General features: G+C 44.8%; 1 protein-coding gene across 1 annotated transcript in view; it reads left to right on the top strand.

Moving 5' to 3' along the window:
* The first annotated feature begins 16,366 nt into the window (after positions 1-16,366).
* The window catches only part of SNX30 (sorting nexin family member 30), a 92,474-nt gene continuing 87,454 nt past the window's right edge, over positions 16,367-21,386 (top strand). The window contains exon 1 of the mRNA XM_037495499.2: positions 16,367-16,522. Coding sequence (XP_037351396.1) covers positions 16,367-16,522 — 156 coding nt within the window. The remainder of the gene's footprint in view (positions 16,523-21,386) is intronic.

The following is a 21,386-nucleotide window of genomic DNA, read 5'->3' on the forward strand; positions in this document are numbered from 1 at the left end:
ACAGAATTACTATATGATCTAGCAATTTCACTTCTGAGTATATGCACAAAATAATTGAAAGAAGGGCCACAAAGAGATATCCGTATACTTATAGTTAAAGCAGCATTGCTTATAATAGCCAAGAGGTAGAAGAAACCCAAGTGTCCATTGATGGATGACTGGATGAACAAAAGGCAGCATGTCCATATGAAAGAATGTTATTATTCAGCCTTAAAAAAAAAACAAACTTCTGACATGCTAGAGCATTCTTGAAACTTGAGGATAGTATGCTAAGTGATATAAACCAGTCTCAGAAACACAAATACTGTGTGATTCCACTTACACGAGACACTTAAAATTGTTAAAATCATAGAGACAGAAAGTAGGATGGAGGTTGCCAGGGACTGAAGATTAGGGGAGAATGGAAGATTGTGTAATGGGTGTGGAGCTTCAGTTGCTCAAGATAAAAAGAGTTCTGGGAATGATGGTGGTGATGGTAGCAATGATGAAAGATTTGTGTTTGGTTGGTTATTGTGGTCAGTAGGTCTACTGAGAAATATATAGGTCCTACGTATTTAGTTGGGGAAAGTCAAGGCAAAAGGAATGCATGCTACAGTCCCGTGGTTCTGTTAACTGATAAGGAAATGCCAGGTAGCAGTCAGTGAAGTGATTCATCCTGAAGCCATGATGATGATTAGAGGCCTAAAGTAGGTCAAAGTAGAGAGTTAAGAATAGTCCGCAGTTTCAGTGGGACCACACTATCCCTCTTTTGCTCTTTTGTGATGAAATAGTGATGGAAAATGCATTAGGCTAGACAGCCTTTAAAATCAAGTGTGCAAGGGCCTCCCCGCAGCCTCTGCAACGCCAGTTCGTTCCCCGGCTGCCAGTGAGGGTCCGACAAAAAAAAAAAAAAAAAAAAAAATCAAGTGTGCAAAAGATTGAAATCATTACTGTATTCCTTAGCTATTGCTTATAACAAATTACCACCAAACTCAGTCATTTAAAACAACATGTTTATTCTTGGACCAGGAAAATGAATAACTATAAGAAAGTGAAAATCAAAATCAACAAAAAACTATGAACCAGAGACACTCTATGGGGGATGGGAGGTGGGGAGGGAGGGATTGGGGTCAAAATAAGGGGGTTGCAATTGTATGGGGAATATAAAAATAAAATTTATTTTAAAATAAATAAATAAATAAATCCTTAAAAAAATAAATTTTGTTTCCAGAAAAAAAAAACAAAAAACAAAAAAAATGTTTATTCTCTTAGTGTACAGCCAAGGAAGGACCTATGGGCCCCAAATTGCTAAACGGTGCATGCTCTGAGATGGGTCTGGCTAGCTGTACACAAAGGAAAAATAAGTGAATGAATGAATGAATGAATAAATAAATAAAGCATACTCTTAGTGTGAAAGATTTTTAATAGAATGGGTATACATAGAGAAGAAACGATTTCAGCAAATTCTGGTTCTGCTGCTTACTAAGCAAATACTTAGAAAAGTTACTTAATGCTGTTAGCCTTCCATTTCCTCATCTGAGGAATGGATGATGAAAGCACCCCAACAATGATAGGTATGATTGGACACAGAGCATTTTCCACTTTATAGGGACGCTACCCTTGAAAGAGAGTGAGTTTCTGTAGGTCAGGAAGTAGACGGATACTTCAGTGGTCTAGTTAAAGGGAAGTTTCTTACCATGGAATGAAACCTCTAAAAATTTGAGAGGACATTGGGATCTCTTATTGAATCTTTACCATGTGGCATGACTCTGTATACATTGTCTCAAGATCAAGCTTTGAGAAGATACAATGATTACCTTCCTATTGATATTTTAAACATATGAAGGGACCTCCCTGGTGGCGCAAGGAGTTAGCAACCTATGAAGCTATCCACAGCCACTGCAGCACGAGTTCGATCCCTGCCAGGGACCTACCCACATGGTGCTGCAGACCTCTCCTCTCTTGCCTGCTTCTCCCCTCAGCAGTGTATTTCATTCAATCTGCCTGTTCTGTTCCCCACTCTGTCTCTGGTGAATCTTCTCACCCCCCACACTTCTGGCCTGTACCTCAGTTCTTGTATGTATAAATAAATAGATCTTTTTTTTTAAAAAGTAAACATATGGAGACATTGAAACTTTGAGATATGAACTAACTGGTCCAAGATGTCACCATTTTTTGGTTTGCCCCAGTGAGCTAAATCACCAGTTGAAGCTACCCCGTGTGTTAAATAACCATGGTCAACGGCAAGAAAGTTGGCATGGTCACATGCTGCCAGCTGTTGCAGATTGAGGCCCTGGGTAGAGAACTTTCTAGTCTGCAACTGACTGGTCAAGTCTTTGCGCAGACAGCAAAGCATTGGGTCACTCTGCCTCTTGCCCCATGGAGGGAGGGGAAAAGGTACCTCCTCAGTTGGGGTGGGAAGAGCAGATGAGGGTTCAATTGGAAATGTTTTATTTAACAGATTGACTTTAAAGAGTTTTCTTTTGGTACCAGCTTGTCCTTTTAATTGGATTGAACCCTGATGTTTTCAGTGGGATATTTTGAGGATTCACTAAATTGTATAAATTCCTTAGGATTCATGTCATCTGCTTCCAATTTGGCTACCTCTTGAGAGCCAGCTTCCAGCATCCTCAAAGTGCCTAGAAGCATGCTCACCTATTGATGATTTTTAATTTAAATGCAATTAAAGCTTAAGCATGCCCCTTTAATCATCTATTCAATAAAAATGAAAATACAAATGGAATGACTTGTCCTTATCTAAAAGATGCCTTGAGTGTGCAGTCCAGAATCCCCATTTTGCTTTTCTACTGTTTTAAAAGCTGATCTAATCCTTTAGTCAAATAATGCTTTGTGGGTTCTCACTGTTTATGGCTAACATGCCCTTCAGCATTACTGCTCTTTGAAAGTTCAGGGTGTTTGCTCTTTTTAAACTATAGCACTAACACTGTTAACAGCTCCTCCAGGCTTGATGACTTTTTTTTTTTAAAGACAGCATTTATACAAAGCCTTTAATTTTTTAAAATATTTATTTTATAGAAGAACTGGGGTGTAGGGCAAAGGGGCAGGAGGTGAGAGGATTCACCAGAGACATAGTGGGGAACAGAAGAGGCGGCTCTACTGAAATATGCTACTGAGGGGAAAAGCGGGCATGACAGAAGAGGTCTTCTGTGCCATATGGGCAGCTCCCTGGCTGGGGATTGAACTCAGGCTGCTAGGTGGCGGTGGTGATGATAGAGGTAATAGGGCTGAGACTTTACCCCTAGGCCACCAGGGAGGCCCCCAGGATTGATGACATTTAAAAAGTTAACAAATTTGCTCAAGGACTCTTATTTGAAATCATTAGTGATAAAATACCAGCCCTATGCTGCTCGCTCCAAAATCCTCAGAGTTCTTAAAGTTCCTTGTTAATTGCTTGGTACTTTTTGTTCAGTACTCTTGTGCCAGCTTTTTTCAACCCCAAATTAGTATCCAAACCTAAAGTTTCTTTGTCTTGTAAGTTTCTTACTGTATTGTATTGTTCCTTGTCAGTTCCTTACTGTATTGTCCAACAATACTGTATGTATTGTTTCTTTGTTTAAAAGCTTATTGTTTGGGGGCCTCCCTGATGGAGCAAGGGGTTAAGTGTCAGCACTGTGAAGCTATCCGCAGCCACTGCAGCACAAGTTCAATCCCCAGCCAGGGAGCTGACCCACATGCCACAGCAGACCTCTCCTGTCTCACTTGCTGCTCTCCTCAGTGTATTTCAGTAGATCTGCCTGTTCTGCTCCCCACTCTGTCTCTGGTGAGTCCTCTCACCCCCTATACCTCTAGCCCACATCCCAGCTCTTATATGCATAAATAAATGAAATAAATCTTAAAAAAATTGTTTATTGTTTTGTTCCTTTTATTGGTTCCCTATTCATGGACCTGTGAATGCACAAAATTATATTTGTTTTTCCTCCTATTGATCTCTCTTGTGTCCATGAATTATTAGATCAGCAAAAAAGAGCTGAGATAGGGAATGGGAAATTTACACTTACATATACATATATATTCTTTAGCAATTTGCTTTTTCTCATAACTACTTGAGTTTTTCATTGTGTGCTTGCTTCTACATTAAGAGCATCATGTTGGGCAATGCGAATGATACAAAACAAAATAGACAGGACAATTTTGTAACAATGTTACCATGTTAAAAGAGCAACACATGTAATCTATTACTGTTATTTACCCTTTATTTTATTTTTTAATTTTTTAAAGATTTATTTATTTATGCATACAAGAACTGGGGTATAGGCCAGAGGTGTGTGGGTGAGAGGATTCACCAGAGACGGAGTGGGGAGCAGAACAGGTGGATTGACTGAAATACACTGATGAGGGGAGCAGTGGGCGAGTCAGGAGAGGTCTGCTGCACTATGTGGGTAGCTCCCTGGCTGGGGATCAAACTTGTGCTGCAGTGGCTGTGGCTAGCTTCATAGGTTGCTTCTTAACCCCTTGCACCACCAGGGAGGCCTCTATTTACCTATTATTTTAAAGAAAGTTTCCTGCTCAGTATTTACCATCTAATACCTAATATGTGATTATAGCTTTGAATTGATAACATGTCTGTTTTGTTGCACCAGTGTTGCTTTTTTTCTCCTGTAAGTATATGGTTATCCTAGAGTATTGTCAAAGATACCATTTTATTATTTTGAGAAATCTTCCAGTTGACAAGAGGAATGATAATTTTCAATAATCTATTCTTCACACTTGCAAATCAATGTAAGTCCTGTGCTTGCATATGAAGATTATGTACCTTTACAAACTTTTCAAAATACATATGATGATTTTTCTCAAGTTTAAGAATCATTTAGGGGCCTTCCTGGTGGTACAAGGAGTTAAGCACAGCACTGTGAAGCTATATGCAGCCTCTGCAGCCCATGCGGTGTAGCAGACCTCTCCTGTCTCAACCGCTGCTCCCCTCAGCAGTATATTTCAGTCAGTCTGCCCATTCTGTTCCCCACTCTGTCTCTGGTGAATCCTCTCACTCCCTGCACCTCTGGCCTGTAATGCAGTTCTTGTATGCATAAATAAATAAATCCTTAAAAAAAAATTTACCAAAAAAAAAAAATTAGAATTCATGGGCCTCCCCTGGTGGCACAGCCGTTGAGCGCTGGGCTGTGAGGCTGCCCACAGTCTCTGCGGTGCTGGTTCGTTCCCAGGCCGCTGGTGAGGGTCCCATTAAAAAAAAAAATTAGAATTCAGATTTACAGCTTAAATACAAACACAACTACAAAACTAATCCACTCAAATCAATACATTGAATTTTATGTGGACAGGTGATGCTTTGGCAAACTTGATTATATTCGCAGTGTAAATCGGATGCCCTTAGCCAACAGCACGCATTTCTTTGGCTTTGCTTGCCTCTCCCATCAGTTTTCTCTATTCAAGCGACTAAATCCTTCATCTATTCTGACAGTATGAAGTCATTTGGCTTTCATTAGGTCCAGAACTATCCTTAGACCTGAGCAAGAGGGGCTCCTGCCCTGCAATTTAGAGGGTCCTGCATACACTTGTGTACACGCACACAGGGATAAATTTGCTGAAAATCAAATGAGAAACTCTGTCGAGCCCTAGCATTGCACACCCTATGACCATAAGCATCTGCTCCAGTGAGTCAACACCATTCAGGTCCCATAAACACATCCTATCTCTCGTCCTGTGTTCTTGAAGCAAAAGGTTCTTGGGCTCGACTGCTGTGGACATGAATCGGTTGTGTCCACTGAGGTTGAGTTAGGAAAACCCCTGTCTTCCTCTGGTGCTTCTTTGCTCTCACACTACTGCCATACTCACAACACTTTTTTTTTTTTTTTTTTTTAAATATTTATTTATTTATTTATACAAGCACTGAGTACAGTCAGAAGCGCAGGAGGGTGAGAGAATTCACCAGAGCCAGAGGGGAGAGCAGGAGGGTGAGAGAATTCACCAGAGCCAGAGGGGAGAGCAGAGCAGGCAGAGTGACGAAGTACACTGCTGAGGGGAGCAGCGGGCGGCAGGAGAGGTCTGCGCGCCATGTGGGACCCTCCTCTGGTGGCCGGGGAGCAGCCGGGGATCGAGCCGGCGCTGCAGAAGCCGCGGGCAGCTTCGCAACCCAGCGCTCAACCGCTGCGCCACCGGGGAGGCCCTCACAACACTTTTGATACCAGATGTGTGATTTCCCCCCACACTGAGGTATTCTGCAACACCAGCTGAGTATCCTGCAATTTAACTCAATTCTAATACTATCTGCCAGGAGATAGCATCAGATCCCATGAGTAAAGGACCCAGCCCCAAGAGAGTGCCTTCCACTTAAGATGCTAATCACAAGGAAGATGGCCCCAGGTTACCAACAGCTTCTGTCTAACTTGGCTGCAAATTGGAGGTTCCCATGATTTTTGCCTTGTTGGATTTGATTATTTGTTAGAGCAGCTCACAAGACTCAGGGAAATATTAATGTTTACCAGTCTATTAAAGGAGATGATAAAGGGTACAGATGTACAGATACACAGGGTGAGGTATGGGAGGCGCCTGAGTGCAAGGGCTTCTGTCCCAGTGGAGTTGGGGTGTGTCAGCCTCCTGGCCTGTGGATGGGTTCACTGCCTTGGGAGCTATCCCAGCTCTGCTTTTGGGATTTTTATGGAGATTTTATTATGCAGGCATGATAGATCATAACTCCATTTCCTGTCCTTCCTCTCTCCAGAATGGGTGATCAGACTGAAAATTCCAAACTTCCAATGCTAGCATCTTTCAGCAACAGTCCCTACCTACCCTGGCACCAGCCAGGAGCCCACCCAGAGTCACTGCATTAGAACAAAAGTTGCTCCTAGTGGTCTTACCACTTAGGAGTTTACAAGGGTTTCAGGATGTTTGAGCCAGAAACAGGGTGGGGGGTATGAGGGAAGATGGGGCATAAACCTATATATATATTTTTTTTCTATTATCTTTTCTATTATCTCACAAGGTTGGAATGAATAATGCTTTTTTAGTTCAGGGAATAGTTGAATAGCAGAAGTATTTAGTATTCACAACAGTTACACTGGCAACCGAGTGACTTTTCTGCAATATTAAGCTATTGATATTCCTCACATGTTTGTATGTATTTCAGTTTATATGTGTCATATAAGGCATGATACTTATTCTTGGTTATACTTTTTCTTTCTAGAAATTGCTTTAAGAGATGATAAGAATTTATAACATAAACAATGATTTATGATAATATTAAATTATATTATAATATCCTGTGATAATAATTTATCATATGCACCCCCATTTTAATGTTTTAATATGATATATAAAATTCATGATTCATTTCTGAATCTAAATATTACTTTAACAATTTAATTGGCAATTTCATTTATTTCCTTAGCAGAGAATGTGTTTTGTCCAAGTTGCAATTAATTAAAAAAAAAGCACAGAACTATAATCACTCAAGAAAGTTTGTCTAATTTGGTCTTACTGTTAAATTAATTAAGCAAGGAGACTTTTAGACTGAGGCCCTAATGCCACAGGCTATTCAAGCAAATCAAAATGGAAAACTATAAATGCCTCAAGGTTACAAAATTGACAGTGAAGGACAACTCATCACAACTAACTGGTTAGGTTTTAAGCTACAATCAATAATTTCCTAATTTTGCTTCTGCCTTTTCTCTAGAAAAGTAACATCCCATTGGGGGTTCTCCTCACCACTTCCAATTTGGTGCTGCCTGATTCTAATTGATTTTTGCTCAAATACTTAGAAACTGTAACAAGCCTAAGCTTATCTTTTAATGCTGTCAACAGAGCACAATCCATGTGAAAATCTTATAATCTTATGAAAATGTAAAGAATTATTTTGCTGCTATTCAAGAAAAAAAAATATTATAGACTGCTTATACACTTATTGTATTATTCATATCACATAGTAACAGCCAACTCAGACAAGAAAAAAAACAATTAGGTTGTTGATATTTAGCCAACTTGCAGTCATTTCAAGACTAGAATTTTGCACATATTTGTAGGCTTGATTTATAGCTTGTGTGTCTCTAAACATATGGGTTGTAAAGCTGCCTCTGCCCTCCTGCCCCAGGCCCCACAAATATGTAGCTGGGCCTGACTGGGCACAAGTTTACTGTGTTAAGCCTGCTGCTGTTCTTTCATCATATAAGGAAATTAAAGTTGAAATATTTGGTCGTTTCTTGATCTAAAAGAAGTGTAAATGTGGGAACTCACATCTGTTTCATTGGCCAATTAAATTGTGGTCATCCATATTAATTATTTTATATTCAAAATCTACTTTAGAATATTTTTAAAAACTCTTAAAATCATCATCAAAATGAAGATGCTGAAAACATATATACCAGCTTTAGTTAAAAATATACATAACATATACAGTTAACAGCAGAGAGCTACATGATTCTGAAGTGTGAGAAAAAAATTCTAGTAAGAAGTAACAATGAAATTATTTCTAAAATTGGAAATGCTTCTGCAGTGTAGTCAGATCATTTGACGTGAATTCAATCTTGCCTGTTAACACATGTTGCAAAACATACCTGTTCAAAGTGAGGAGTATGTATATGAAGTAGAGGAGAGGCGTGATTAGCTACAGATATGCTGAGGGAGAAATGCTTGGTATATTAACACTGGGAGATGCCAGGTAAAGAGTATATGAGAATTCTTGTACTATGTTTGCAACTTTTCCTTACACCTAAAAGAAATTTAAACTTAAAAGTTTAAATTAAAAGGGAGGGGGAGGGCCTCCCCCGTGGCACAGAGGGTTGAGTGCAGCACTGTGAAGCTGTCCACAGCCTCTGCAGTGCGGGAATGCAAGTAGACCTCTCCTGTCTCGCCAGCTGCTCCCCTCAGCAGTGTACTTTTGCTCTATCTGCCTGTTCTGCTCTCTCTCTGGTGAATCCTCTCATGTTCTGCTCCCCGCTCTGTCTCTGTGAATCCTCTCATCCTCCCATGCCTCTGGCCTATACCCCAGATCCTGTATAAATAAATAGTCTTAAAAAAAGGGGGGGGGGAAGGGAAATTATTTTTACTAGCTACGTTCTTCCTGGAGCAATATATCCAGACCAAAGAGCATTTTTGAATTTTTGAAACTAGGGGTTGGTGCTTTACAGTTTAGTGCTTATCTTGAACAAATTATTTGCATGGGTCAGGGATTTTGAGCAGTCCTTTCTCCTGGCAGGATTCCTGCAGCCAGCTCAGAGAAGTCTTCCAGAAAGGATAATTCTGGCTGCCCTGGCCACTCCATGCATACCACCCCAGCATTCAAGGGCCCTGATAGCCCCTACTCCCTCCCCAATCCCTATGCCCCAATATGCTATTCAGGACCAAAAGGCTAGTATTCTTATGTCCAGGCCCAAGAGGACCTGTTGCTAAATCCTGCCCCTTTTCTTGAATATTGACACTTGCTTTTCCCACCTCTTGCTTTAGTGACCAATTCAGACCCAGTTACCCCAGCTTTATGATCTTGGCTCCTTTCTTTACGCGGTCTCTCCATGCCCCCCACTCCTTTCTTCCCCTCTCTCTCCTTTTAGGAAACTATCGTTTTTGCTTTCTTGCTAAAATAAAGAAAAGGCTGCTATCATACTCAGGTGGGTAGGATACTATGTTACACAGCCTTCTAGGGGCCTTGTGCTTCAGTCCCTGAACTTAGAGTGGGTCTGAACTTAATGTGGAAAGAAAACAGAAATAAAAGCAGGAAACAAAATGAAGAAGATAAAGCTGCTGCTCCAGCCCTGTGGTTCCTGAGCTGAGGACAGTGGGGCTGATGGTGACAACATTGGTCTGGCCTCGTGAGCCCCGCTGTGGGCCCTGGAGGTATCTGAGACTGGAGGGACAAGCCTAAGTGAAGAGCAAGCCATGGAATCTCTGGCATTCTGTACCACTGGAAGCTGCAGGGGGAAATATTCCTTCTATTATCTTTCACCAGCCAGTTAGCCCAGGGCCCCTGGGTCTCAGTTGAAAGGAGTGGACACCATAGCTTCTCTTCCATGTGATGGGATACCATTGGCAGATATGAAAGGCATGTCATCAGAGATGAAGGGCATCCTCTCTCCTCTAGGTATAATACTACAGGAGCTGTTCTATTCCTATTCTATTAGAAATTATACTAATATCTCAAATCATGATTTTTCTAATTATATATTTCATTATTTTAAAGAAAGCAGTGATATAACTTAGTTTCTGGTGTCTCCTGAAGTTTCCTGATGCCCCTGAAAGTACTGGCCATACACCCATGTATCAATGCTCTGAGGGTTCTGGGTAGCAGAGGTGCTGACTGATGGACCAATGCCAGCAGAATGGATCTTAATTCTGAGGTTGTATAAAAATCCAGTGATCCAGGTGAGGTTGGAACTCTGCTTTTCTTTCAGTTGAAAGTATACTTTACTCATAGGGTTAATAACCTCCTAAAGTATTTCTCCCCCACGCTATGCCTGCACTCCCCCCCCCCCCCCCCCCCCAGCACACACACACAGGGACAGGATGTGTGATTTTTTTCTAAGAAGAGTTTAGGCCTGCTTTGATGTGATGACTAGAAGCAGTAGAATGAGTGCATTTGGAGGACTGGCTATCTCACAAGGATGTGAGAATCACATCATGGAAACTGGGAGCTGAAGGAACCTTCATTCTCATGTAGGACAGGGATGTTCTGTCCATGTTTGATTTTGGAGAAAATGAGCATTCCAACAGTTAACACTTCTACAAGTTTCCCTTTACTGACCAAAGCACAAAGGCCACTTATTATTCCAGTAAGCAGAAGATATCAGATTAATGGGTGGGTGGTGAGGGCAGCTTTGTGAATCTCCCATTGTCTTCAAGAGTGGTGTGATGGCTTGCTGTGGCCACCTCCCAGGAGAACCTGAGAGGGGGGGTACAGGGAAAACCAAGCCTCCAGCGCTGTGAGTCAGAGAATCCTGAAACTCCAGCCTAATGAATGACCTTATATAGGAGTACAGGAGGGAAAGCATGCCTTCAGCAAGTCACCTTACCCTATCCCACAGTGTGGGTACTGAGCCTAATGTCTTGCTGGGCCCCTGGGGCCATCTTGCTGCACTGTCTAGAGATTATACGGAAAGATAAGGCCTTCTGCTGGCACAGTCTCATGACCTCTGGAGGAGGATGAAACTGTGGGCCTGCACAATCACTAAGTGCAGGAGGGGGTGGGCAGAGCAGGCCTGGCCTCAGCCACCACTGTGGTAGCATCTGGTGAGGATTCAAGGAGCATCAGGGAGGTTTAGAGGCTCAAGGAGCTGCCTCTCAGCTGTCCTTAGGGTGTAGGGAAGATCTTTGCTTGAGGCAAAGATGGCTGCAGCCGCTCCAGACATCAAGTCCTCAGAGACTGCATTGGAAGGGAGAGGGCAGTAGAGACAGGTAAGTCAACAAGCAGTGGCTGCTGATCTGTCTTTTTATCTTTTTTGTTTCCTCATTCCTTTACCTTTCAGCTATCCCAAAAAGAGCACTGCCCAACCCAGGTGTGCATCAGCATGATTCCTAATGGCAAGGAGCACTGGGAGGAGCACTAACAGAGCACTAGCTGACTGATCTCAACCAAGTTATTTCAAATCCCTGGGTCTCAGCTTCCTCACTTAAGAAACCAGAGTCCCAGACTAGATGCCAACGTTTACTAGATGTAAACTTTTTATTACATGAGTCAAACATCAAGGTTCTCAAATCATAAATGTGTTGCTTGTTGAATTTTTACAAAGAATCAGTGACCCCTATCAAGAAACAAAATATTGTCAGTAACCCCTATCAAGAAACAGAAAATTACCAGTACCTCAGAAACTCCCACAAAGGTAATGCACTCTTCTAACTCCTAACACTGTCCATTCATGTTGCCTGTTTTTGAACTTGGTACAAATGGAGTCAGATGGGAGATATTCTTTCGTATCTGGCTTCTTTCATTCAACATTGTGAGGTTCAATCTTCATGTGGTTCCTTTATTCTCATGGCCGTGTCAGGGAGCTCTTTCTGGTTTGGGCTGTACAAATATCCGCTGTGGTGGAGATTCTTGAATTCAGCTTTAGGTGAATATACATATGCATTTCTGTTGTGTTCTGGGACTGGAATTGCTGGGTCCTGTGATGTCTGTCTGTTCAGTTTCTCAGATCATGCCTAGTGGTGCAGCCACACACTATCATGGGGCACAGCACCAAGGAATAGATTTGCCAAAGCTTCACTGCTACCAGGACTCAAGTCAGGGATTCTGATATCTGTTCCAGCTCAAACTCCCTAATGGGTAGCTGCCACAAAAGAAGATATGCCACTCACATCCACAACCCCCAGAGCCTGCTGGTGGAGAAAACCAGGTAGCAAGTATCCCTCTGTGATGACATTTTAAATTATATTTCTATGCAGATGAGCTCTAATTTCTAGGACTCCCCAGGGCTAGTGAAAGAAGTTTTGGGGTTTCTGGAAAATATCATTCCAAGGCCAGCATTTTGCAGTGACTCAGTCAACAGATAGTTCAGTTCATTTAAATTCTTCTACCCAAATTTAAGGACCTGGTAAATGCTCAATAAAAGTAATCAAGGAAGTTTAGGTCAAAAGGACTCTGTAATCTAATTTTATAAGAAAAATTTGCCTCTTAAGCAACTTTTCAGCATGAGGAAATTTCTCTAAAGTAAGCACTTAAAAATGCTACTTATATAAGTTTGGAATGTCAATTTATGGTTTAGAACAGTGGGTTGAGTTATGAGAACAGTGTTTTTCAAAGAATACATATAATCTATCGATCAACATCAACATGAATATTGCCCAGGAGGTTGTTTAAAAAATGCAGAATCCAGGTAGAATGTGTGTTCTGACTAACTCACAGGCTGGTCTTAGCGCCAATTTCAAAATCTGTGTTGTATCACTCACTGCAGAGGAACTCCATGTTGGGGGGTGGGGCAGGAACTTCAATATGGAAAGATAAAATGACCCAATCATTCACCCACAGGCCTCACTGCTATTTCTGGGGCAAGTTCCAATTTTGTATTTGCAAAACTCTTCAGATTCTGGCCTCAAGTGGAACTGTTGGCTTTCGCTTTTTCCTGGAACATCGCTGGTTGAATTAAATTGTCCACACAATTTTGCCTCTGTTGGGGATCATGCCTTCTCGGTTGTCCCTCTCACTTGAGACAGCCTTCTGTGACTTTCTACATGTCACTCTGAATGCTCTTTGAAAACCTCCTTTGTCCTCATCAGCCATCCACTTCAGAAGTGATGGTGTTATTTTGAAGAGGGGTTTGGGATGCTATATAGAATAAAGCTATGATTGTATTAAGAACCAGAAGAGGATAAGCAGCTAACACAAACATGAATAAGTCCTAAGCACATGCTGTACCAGGGGAGACAAGGGGTGAATGCTTCGTTGAGACTCTGCTTTGTCTTGGGGGTCTGGGTGCTCATGTAAAGCCCCAATAGACTTGCTAGTGAGGTTAACAGCATTCCAGTTTGGCAAACTTACCCAATTCTGCGGCCCAAGGCCATGCTCCTGAAAGGTGCCTAAGAGTCCCTCTGTGGGGGGGAAGTCCCTGTGCTGCATTCTTGGGTTCTTGTGTGCCCAAGCACATATATCCATTGCAGTCTTTCTCAGAGCTCAGCCCTAGAAATCCAAGCTTCTCTCCATAAATTCCAACAAACACTACAGTCTTGCACTCCCTACAGCAATTTCATACTTTCTTCTCACCACCATATTGCTTTAAGGACTCAGTAGAAGCACAGTCACATCCTCTGGGACACATCATTATTTCTGACAATTTCCCACCACAAGGAATACTGAAATACAACAGGAAATGGTGAGTATGAATAGATAGCCCTGGGCTCAATTTGAACGGTGGAAACTTTATACCAAATGTTTCCATAAAAGTATACTTTCTTCAGTTTTGATGACAACCCACTGGATCATTGTGGCCAGATGCCATTGACCAACCAGGAAATTGGAAAATAAATAAATGAACAGTTTCACATGGTCTTGAAGGAACTCAGGTTTTGTTTGGGTTGGGAGCACAAGAAAAATGGTACTCTGACCCAAATTGAGCAAATACAAGAATTTGAAGTGCAGCATATTTAATTATGAAAACTCTATGATTATCATTTCATAAAGTAGAAGAGGAAACCTGACAGAGAAGAAAAGGAAGGGAACTTACACTCAGGCGGCCTCTAGTCCAATGTCAGCGTTTTCCTAGGAAAGTTACATAGGGAATGCTACTAATTCTCATGACCATAACATAGGGTCAGTATCATTACCTGCTCCCCCCATTTTAGGTTAGGAAATAGGTTCACTAAGTTAGAGAGCTTGCACTGGTAGTGACCAAATGGGAAGTCAAAGGTGGATCTCTTTTCAAACTTCCCTCCTGTTCTGAGGAGAAAGCGGTGCCGTGCGGAGTTTCAATAAAATGAGATCTCTGTTAAGTTAAGCATTCTGGTTGTTAACAGCCATTCAATAACAAATAGCTATTTTGCGCATCTATAAAAAACTCATTTTGAACTATATTCATCTTTTTTTAAGATTTATTTTTACTTTTTTATGCATACAAGAACTGGGGTACAGGCCAGAGGTGTGTGTGGGGGGAGTGAGATAATTCACCAGAGACAGAGTGGGAGCAGAACAGGAGATCTACTGAAATACACTGCTGAGGGGAGCAGTGGGTGTTTCAGGAGAGGTCTGCTGTGCCATGTGGGTCAGCTCCCAGGCTGGGGAGCAAACTCAGGTCACAGTGGCTGGCAATAACTTGATAGTGGTGAGACTTTAACCCTTGCGCCACCAAGGTGGCCCTATTCACGTTATTTATTTTAATGCTAATCAGGACACATACCAGATTCTATAGTAAGCTTCTATAAGAGTAAGAGTCTGCAGGTAATAAGCATCCCTTGACTATGAAAAGCATTCATTTCAACTAACTCCCAGTGGAGTCCACATCCGTGTTCCTGGAAGAAGATGATGGGTTGAAGTACAGTGAATTACACTAGGGGAAATAAGGGAAGGTCTTCCACGCTCAGTTAGTCCCTGAGTGATTATTTTGGGTCAGCTTCAAATCTCTGCGTTCTCCTTCCGGTGAAGTATCACCTCTTTTCTAAAGCATGGTGGAAACCACAGTGAATCCCAACTTTAAGATCTATCAGGTGAAAGCAGACACATCTTAAAGGGTCTGGAATACTGAAAATGTGTTCCTCTCCATGAGCCTTCTCACCCATTAACTTGCCATGTGCACCTGTTCTCGTGTAACCTGACAACTGCTACTGACTTGGCCCCAAGACCAGAAGCTACAGACAGGTAAGGTGGGAAAAAGAGATGAACTTCCACCTCAAAGAGCGGGAGGTTACACCTTGACTATCTCTATTCTGCCAGCAAACGGAGCGGAGACTCCAGCTCAATGAAAGCCCCAGAAAGGAACCACAAAACAAAACAAAACAAAACAAAACAAAAATACCATGAAAAATAACAACTCATGGTTCAAAAGGCAGTTTGGACAAGGTGTGAGTATAAGAGTTACATATCATTTGCGGCTCTCCCTCTTTATTTACTAATGTTTACTCTTCTGAGGTTAAACCTTATTTAATCCCAGTTTAATTGCATAAGCAACATGGCATAGGGGCCTCAGTGTGCATTTAAGAAAAACCACACTACTTCCTTGAAGTCCCTTGCAGCTTCCCCACCCAGTATCCTCGGCCCCCTTTGAGCCTCATAGCTTTAATGCCACCGTTATAACATGCGCCTTAATTCCTGCCATTTGGGGTTATTTTAGAGGCCAGATGATTTCGACTCACGTGCGCGCCCCAAAGCCCCCAATCCCAAGCGGGACTGATCCTGGGCGCATCAGTCATCGCGGGTGGAAGGGGACAGGAGTCCCCACTGTCTCTTGCCACCGCCGCTTTCCCGTTAAGCTCTCGCTGCGGGGCCGCGCACGGCCTCCTCCGGGCAGGCCTCTCCCAGGCGAGCCCGGGCGCTCGGAGGACGGCGGCGTTGGGCTGAGGGCGCACTTCCTGCGGGGCGGCGGGCGGCGGCGGCGGGCGGGGGCGGAGCCGCTCTGCTCCCGGCCCCCTCCCCTCCCCGCCTCCCCCTCCCCGCCTCCCCCCTCCCCCTGCGCTTCCCGCCCCCTCCCGGGGAGGCCGAGTCGCCGCGGGGGCGGGGCCGCGCCGGGCCGGGCAGCGTGGCGGTGCGGGCTGGGCGCCGCGGCCGAGGCACGACCAGACCCGCGCGGGCTCGGGCGCAGGGCGGAGGCGCGCGGCGCGGAGCTGCCCAGCCCGACCCCGGCAGAGACCAGCCTGCGGGTGGCGGTGGCGGCTCCGGACCCGGCGGGTGCAGGGCCTCCGACCCAGCTGCGGCCGAGCGGGGCCTCTGCCCGGGCGCGGGGGGAGCCCGAGGCGGCTGGCAGCGAGAGGAAGCGGCGGCAGCGCGTCCCGAGCCGTGCGCGCCATGTCGGGCGGGCCCCCCAAGGCCCTGCCGTCCACGGGGCCCCACTCCCTGCGCGACATGCCGCACCCGCTGGCCGGCTCCAGCAGCGAGGAGGCCGTGGGCGGCGACAGCACGCCCAGCCCGGACCTGCTGATGACCCGCAGCTTCGGCGACAAGGTGGGGCGCGTCGGGCTGGGGCTGGGGAGACTCATTTTGCTCCCGAGGGGGTGGGGCCCGGGGGGGACTCTCGAGCCCTCCCGGGCACCGGGCCGCGCCCACCCTGCCGCCCTTTCCCGGGGGGCGGGCGTGCTGTCGCCCACGGAGCCTTCGGAAAAAGCGTCTCCTCTCGGTCGCCCCCGCGGGGTTGCAGCCGCCTGGGGAGCGGCCAGCGGGGAGGGACTCGCCGCCCCTGGCCGGGCGCGCGCGCCGGTGACAGCTGCTGGGGAGGGGTCCGGTTCGCGGGTGCGGGCCGGAGGCGTGTGCGCGGGGCTCGGCGCTGTGTCCGGGGATGGGGTCCCACGTTCCTGCAGGTGAAGCCCTGAAGGCAGAGCTGCCGAGTCACTTGTAGCTCCTCCACTTTCCTGGGACTGGAAGAGCTCGTGGTTTTCCGTCCTAAGACGGGCCAGCCTTGGTCTCACCGCCGGAGTCATCTTCATTCTCCGTCTGTCCTGTGGGAAGTGATTTTGTTTAGGTTTGCTGGGTGCCCAGAGGAGTCACCTGACTCAGACCTCATCCGCGGCGGGAGGAGAGTCTCGCTGTGGTTTTCGGTGTGGGGCCCCACCGCCTCGGACGGCCTCCCACATCGTTTTGGTTTGGCAGAGGCTGGTTTTGTGGCTGATGGAAAGCAAGCCCGCCCTTTGACCTTCTTTGTGCAGAGGGAGCCTCTTGATTTTCTTCGCGCAGCATAACCCTCCTGCTGCTTTGAGAGACAGCTGAGTCCAGGGAAGGGTAATGGGCGGCATCCCTTCCCCCCACAGCGGGTGCAGCTGTGACCCAGGCTTAAGCCGCTGATTGTATCAGCGTTGCTGTCACCACTTAGGCACTAATTGCAGAAATCAACTGTTCAATACTAGTGATCAGGATTTCCTCCTCGTAGTAAAATACTAGGCGAATTCGTCCTTGTTGCAATACTTAATGGGATCACGGGACCTTACTTTCTTTCTCCCTTAGATGTAAGGGCATGTGGTACATTAAAAATGAGTATGAGTGTACTGAGCACTCAAAATAACTAAGGATTTGAGACTTCAAATGCCTTCCTGAGAGGGTTGGGGAGAGCACAGGCTTTTGGGGAAGGTTATAGACTGGTAGCAAGAAGACTTAAAAGTTGATGAAACCAAGTAACTGAGCAGCTTGAAGTGTGTGGTGGAGCTCTTCGTGGTTATTATTTTTCATTTTATAGAAGATTATACACTGCATGAAGTGACTTGGAATATCTTGCCTGTATTTGACATTCAATAAGTAATTTATCGAATCACTGAATGAATACTTTGTTCCTTTTTCTTAGGGACAGAGAAATTGATCCTATGTGCATGCATTGATGTTAAAACTTATGATTTTTCGGGCCTCCCCGGTGGCGCAGCGGTTGAGCGCTGAGTTGCGAAGCTGCCCGCGGCCTCTGCGGCGCCGGTTCGATCCCCGGCTGCTCCCCGGCCACCGGAGGAGGGTCCCACATGGCGCGCAGACCTCTCCTGCCGCCCGCTGCTCCCCTCAGCAGTGTCCTTCGGTCCTTCTGCCTGCTCTGCTCTCCGCTCTGGCTCTGGTGAATTCTCTCACCCTCCCGCGCTTCTGACTGTACCCAGTGCTTGTATAAACAAAAACAAAGAAAGAAAGAAAGAAAACATGCCTCTATATATAAAAAAAAAAAAAAACTTATGATTTTTCTCACATCTGTAGGAGAGTGAATTAATTATCTATGGCTGTGTAACAGATTACTGCAAAATTTAGCACCTGAAAATAGTGTCTGTGGGTCAAAAATTTGGGAGCAACTTTGCTGGGTGGTTCTGACTCAGGTGTTTTGTGAGATTGTCTCCAAGCTGTTGACTGAGGCTGTAGCCATTTGGAGACTGGATTGCGGGAGGATCAGCTTCCAAGCTCCCTTAGCTTGCCCAGAGGCCTTAGTTCCTCTCCGTAGGGTTGTTTGACATGGCAGCTGGTTTTCCCCAGAGCAAGAGAGGGAGAAATCCTAACTGAAGCCACAGTTTCTGTAATCTAATCTTGTAAGTGAGGTATCTGTGCCATATTCTATTGGTGGGTGGAGGGTCTGACAACCAGGAGGGGGACATGTTTGGGGACATCTTGAAGGCTGAAGATTGCACATGGTTATTTGAAGTATAGTAGGTCCTCAAATGACGTCTTTTTGTTATATAACATTGATGAGAAAAAAATCCCATCCAGTGTTGAACAAAAGGATGTTAATGAAGGACCTGGTTTCATGAGATATTCTTTTGCTTAAAGTCACAGTTTTCAAGAATCTGTCAATGATGGTAAGGTATTTGCTTAATATGGACTTATGATATTTGCTTCATGAGCCTCTCTTGGAGGACATGTGACTTGGAAGTGTGGGTATTTTACAATAAGCGATGGAGGAGCACATGTCCTGTGCCATAAGGATTTAGTGATGGGCAGGAAGTTAGACCCAACTTTAATTACTATTGGCTTCCTTTACAGGGACAGTTCTGTGAGTGGGGCAGTATTGGAGGCATTATTATTAATTATTAAATATTTAATAAGTCTAACAGCTGTGGGGAGCATCGAAATGACATCCCTCCCAAGGGCCTGATTAGTAGGAAGCCACTTTTCCTTCGAGGCTAAGCAAAGTAATTTTTTTCTCTGACTGGGAGTAACATTTTCCTTGAATCTTGGTGTATACACATCCTCACGTAACTCTAGAGAAGTTTCTGTAGTGAGAAGCTACCAAGCAATAGAGGTGAGTCAGAACCCGTGGAAGGAAGCTTTTCCCCTGCCCTGCTTTCTCTTACCCAGGGAGAATGGGGGTCAATGGAGGCCAGGAGGGAAGATTGAATGCTGTGACCTGTCTTTAAAAAAAAAACAACCTGTTTTCTTGCCTTTTTGGATGGCTTGGGATCCTAGATGCCTGATCCAGTCAATTCTGAACTTGAGAATGAGGGCTTGGCATCTGCTGTGGGTGCAAGGTTATTGTATCATGTAGAGGGAAATTGCTTTCCCCGAGCCCAGGGTGTTACCACAAAGAGGGAAGACTTTCTCCAGCCGACACTTCTGAGAGGTTGCTGGGATGTGCCCAATGTGATGGCTTCTTCACCCACTAATTTCTAAAATCATTTAAACTCAGCCTCCCTAGTTGCACAGGGATTAAAGACAGCATTATCAAGCTATCAGCAGCCACTGCAGTGTGAGTGCAATCCCTGGCTGGCCAGGGAGCAACCCACATGGTGCAGCAGACCTCTCCTGCCTTGCCCATTGCTCTCCTCAGCAGTGTGTTTCAGTGGGTCTGCCTGTTCTGCTCCCCACTCTCTGGTGGATCTTCTCACCCCCGTACCTCTGGCTTAAACCCCAGTTCTTGTATGCATAAGTAAATAAATCTTTAAAAAAAAATCATTTAAACCATGGTATGATGGGGGGGGGATCCTTTATCTTCCAAACCTTTGGATGTCCACTAAACTCCCCAGGCTTTCTGTCATTATAGCCTCATCGTCCCCCTTAAAATGGCCCACCTCTTTTACCTCTTGTCTGCTCACTTCTCTAAGCTGCTTCTCCCCTGACTGAGCCTCTTGCTCTTGTGCTTCCCAAAATTTAGCACCAGGTGCTTTCAGACCTCAGCTTTGGTTAACACCCCTGCCACATCCTCAGCCTTGTCACTGAACTCTCCACCCCTGGGTACTGCTTCCCCTGTAGTATTTAAAGTGAGAAGGGCGCCTTTCCATCCTGTATCCCACTTATGTGTGCATCAGGAGATTAGGTCACTGTCCTCTTCTCCTCTCCTTTTTACAAACCTACCTCTGCTCCTTTGAAGCTCATGCCATTTTTTGTTGGCAATTGTTCATTCAGCAAGTGTTTGAGGACCCTGCCTCATTGGGCACATTTTAGTGAGTATATTTTACGCTATATAATAAATGCTATGGAAGGAAGAAACAAAAAATTAAGGCAGTGGTTCAGGATCCCTGGCTGTTGGGAGGGGGATTCACATAGGCCTTACTGAGAACTTGAGAGGTGAGTAGAAAGTTGAGGTGTTGAGGGGGAACTAGTAAGTAGATGTCTGGAGTGGAGGGGGCAGCCAAAGCAGAGTCCTGAAGGCCCATGTATGATATGTCAGGGAATAGTACAGAGGCTCATTTGGGTCAGGTGAGCACTGGACAGTGGTTGGCTAAGGGCACAGAGGGGCTGGGGCCATGCTGCAGGGGCTGGGAGGCAGCCAGAGAAGTTTGGTCTTTACTCTGTGTGCCTTTTGCAGGATCCTGAGTAGAAGGATGATGTGTTGAGAAAGATTAGACAGGTTGTTGAACTGAAAAGTTTTTCCTTGACTTTTCCACTGGATTAGGTTTCTTTTTGGTTAAAAAGACACAAACTGAATGTAAACTGGTTCAAAGCAAAGTACGTGCTGACTCATGTAGTTGAAAAACCCCAGGTTTCTTAGCTTCAGATATGGCTGGAGGTAGGTGTTGAAATGATGTCAGGAATCTCTCACTTTCCATCTCTTGGCTGTTTTCTTCTGTTAGCTTTATTCTCAAGCTAGTGCAGGAATATGTTCTGCAAACAAGCTTAATGATGAGAGCCAAAAGAGAGTGCCTCTGTCCGGAGAGTTTTAGCAAAAGCGCTTGGCTACTGTCTCAATGGCCTAAAGTGGGTCAGGTGTGGAAACCACGCTTTGTGACTCTTGATTGCCCAGACTTGGGCCAGGTGCTTATCTTTGGAGCAAGGAGAGGGAAGTGTGACCACATTTATTTGAACTGTGAAATATATAACCAATATATGAAACATAGCTATATAAAGAACAAAATGTATCTACATAATGGGAAGAATAATAAAGTATCCATGTTCCTGGCCTCTAGATGAACACATGGAA

The sequence above is a fragment of the Talpa occidentalis genome, unplaced genomic scaffold (assembly GCF_014898055.3).
Source record: "Talpa occidentalis isolate TD23 unplaced genomic scaffold, MPIMG_talOcc4v2.1 talOcc4.7, whole genome shotgun sequence".
In the NCBI taxonomy this organism is placed as follows: domain Eukaryota; kingdom Metazoa; phylum Chordata; class Mammalia; order Eulipotyphla; family Talpidae; genus Talpa; species Talpa occidentalis.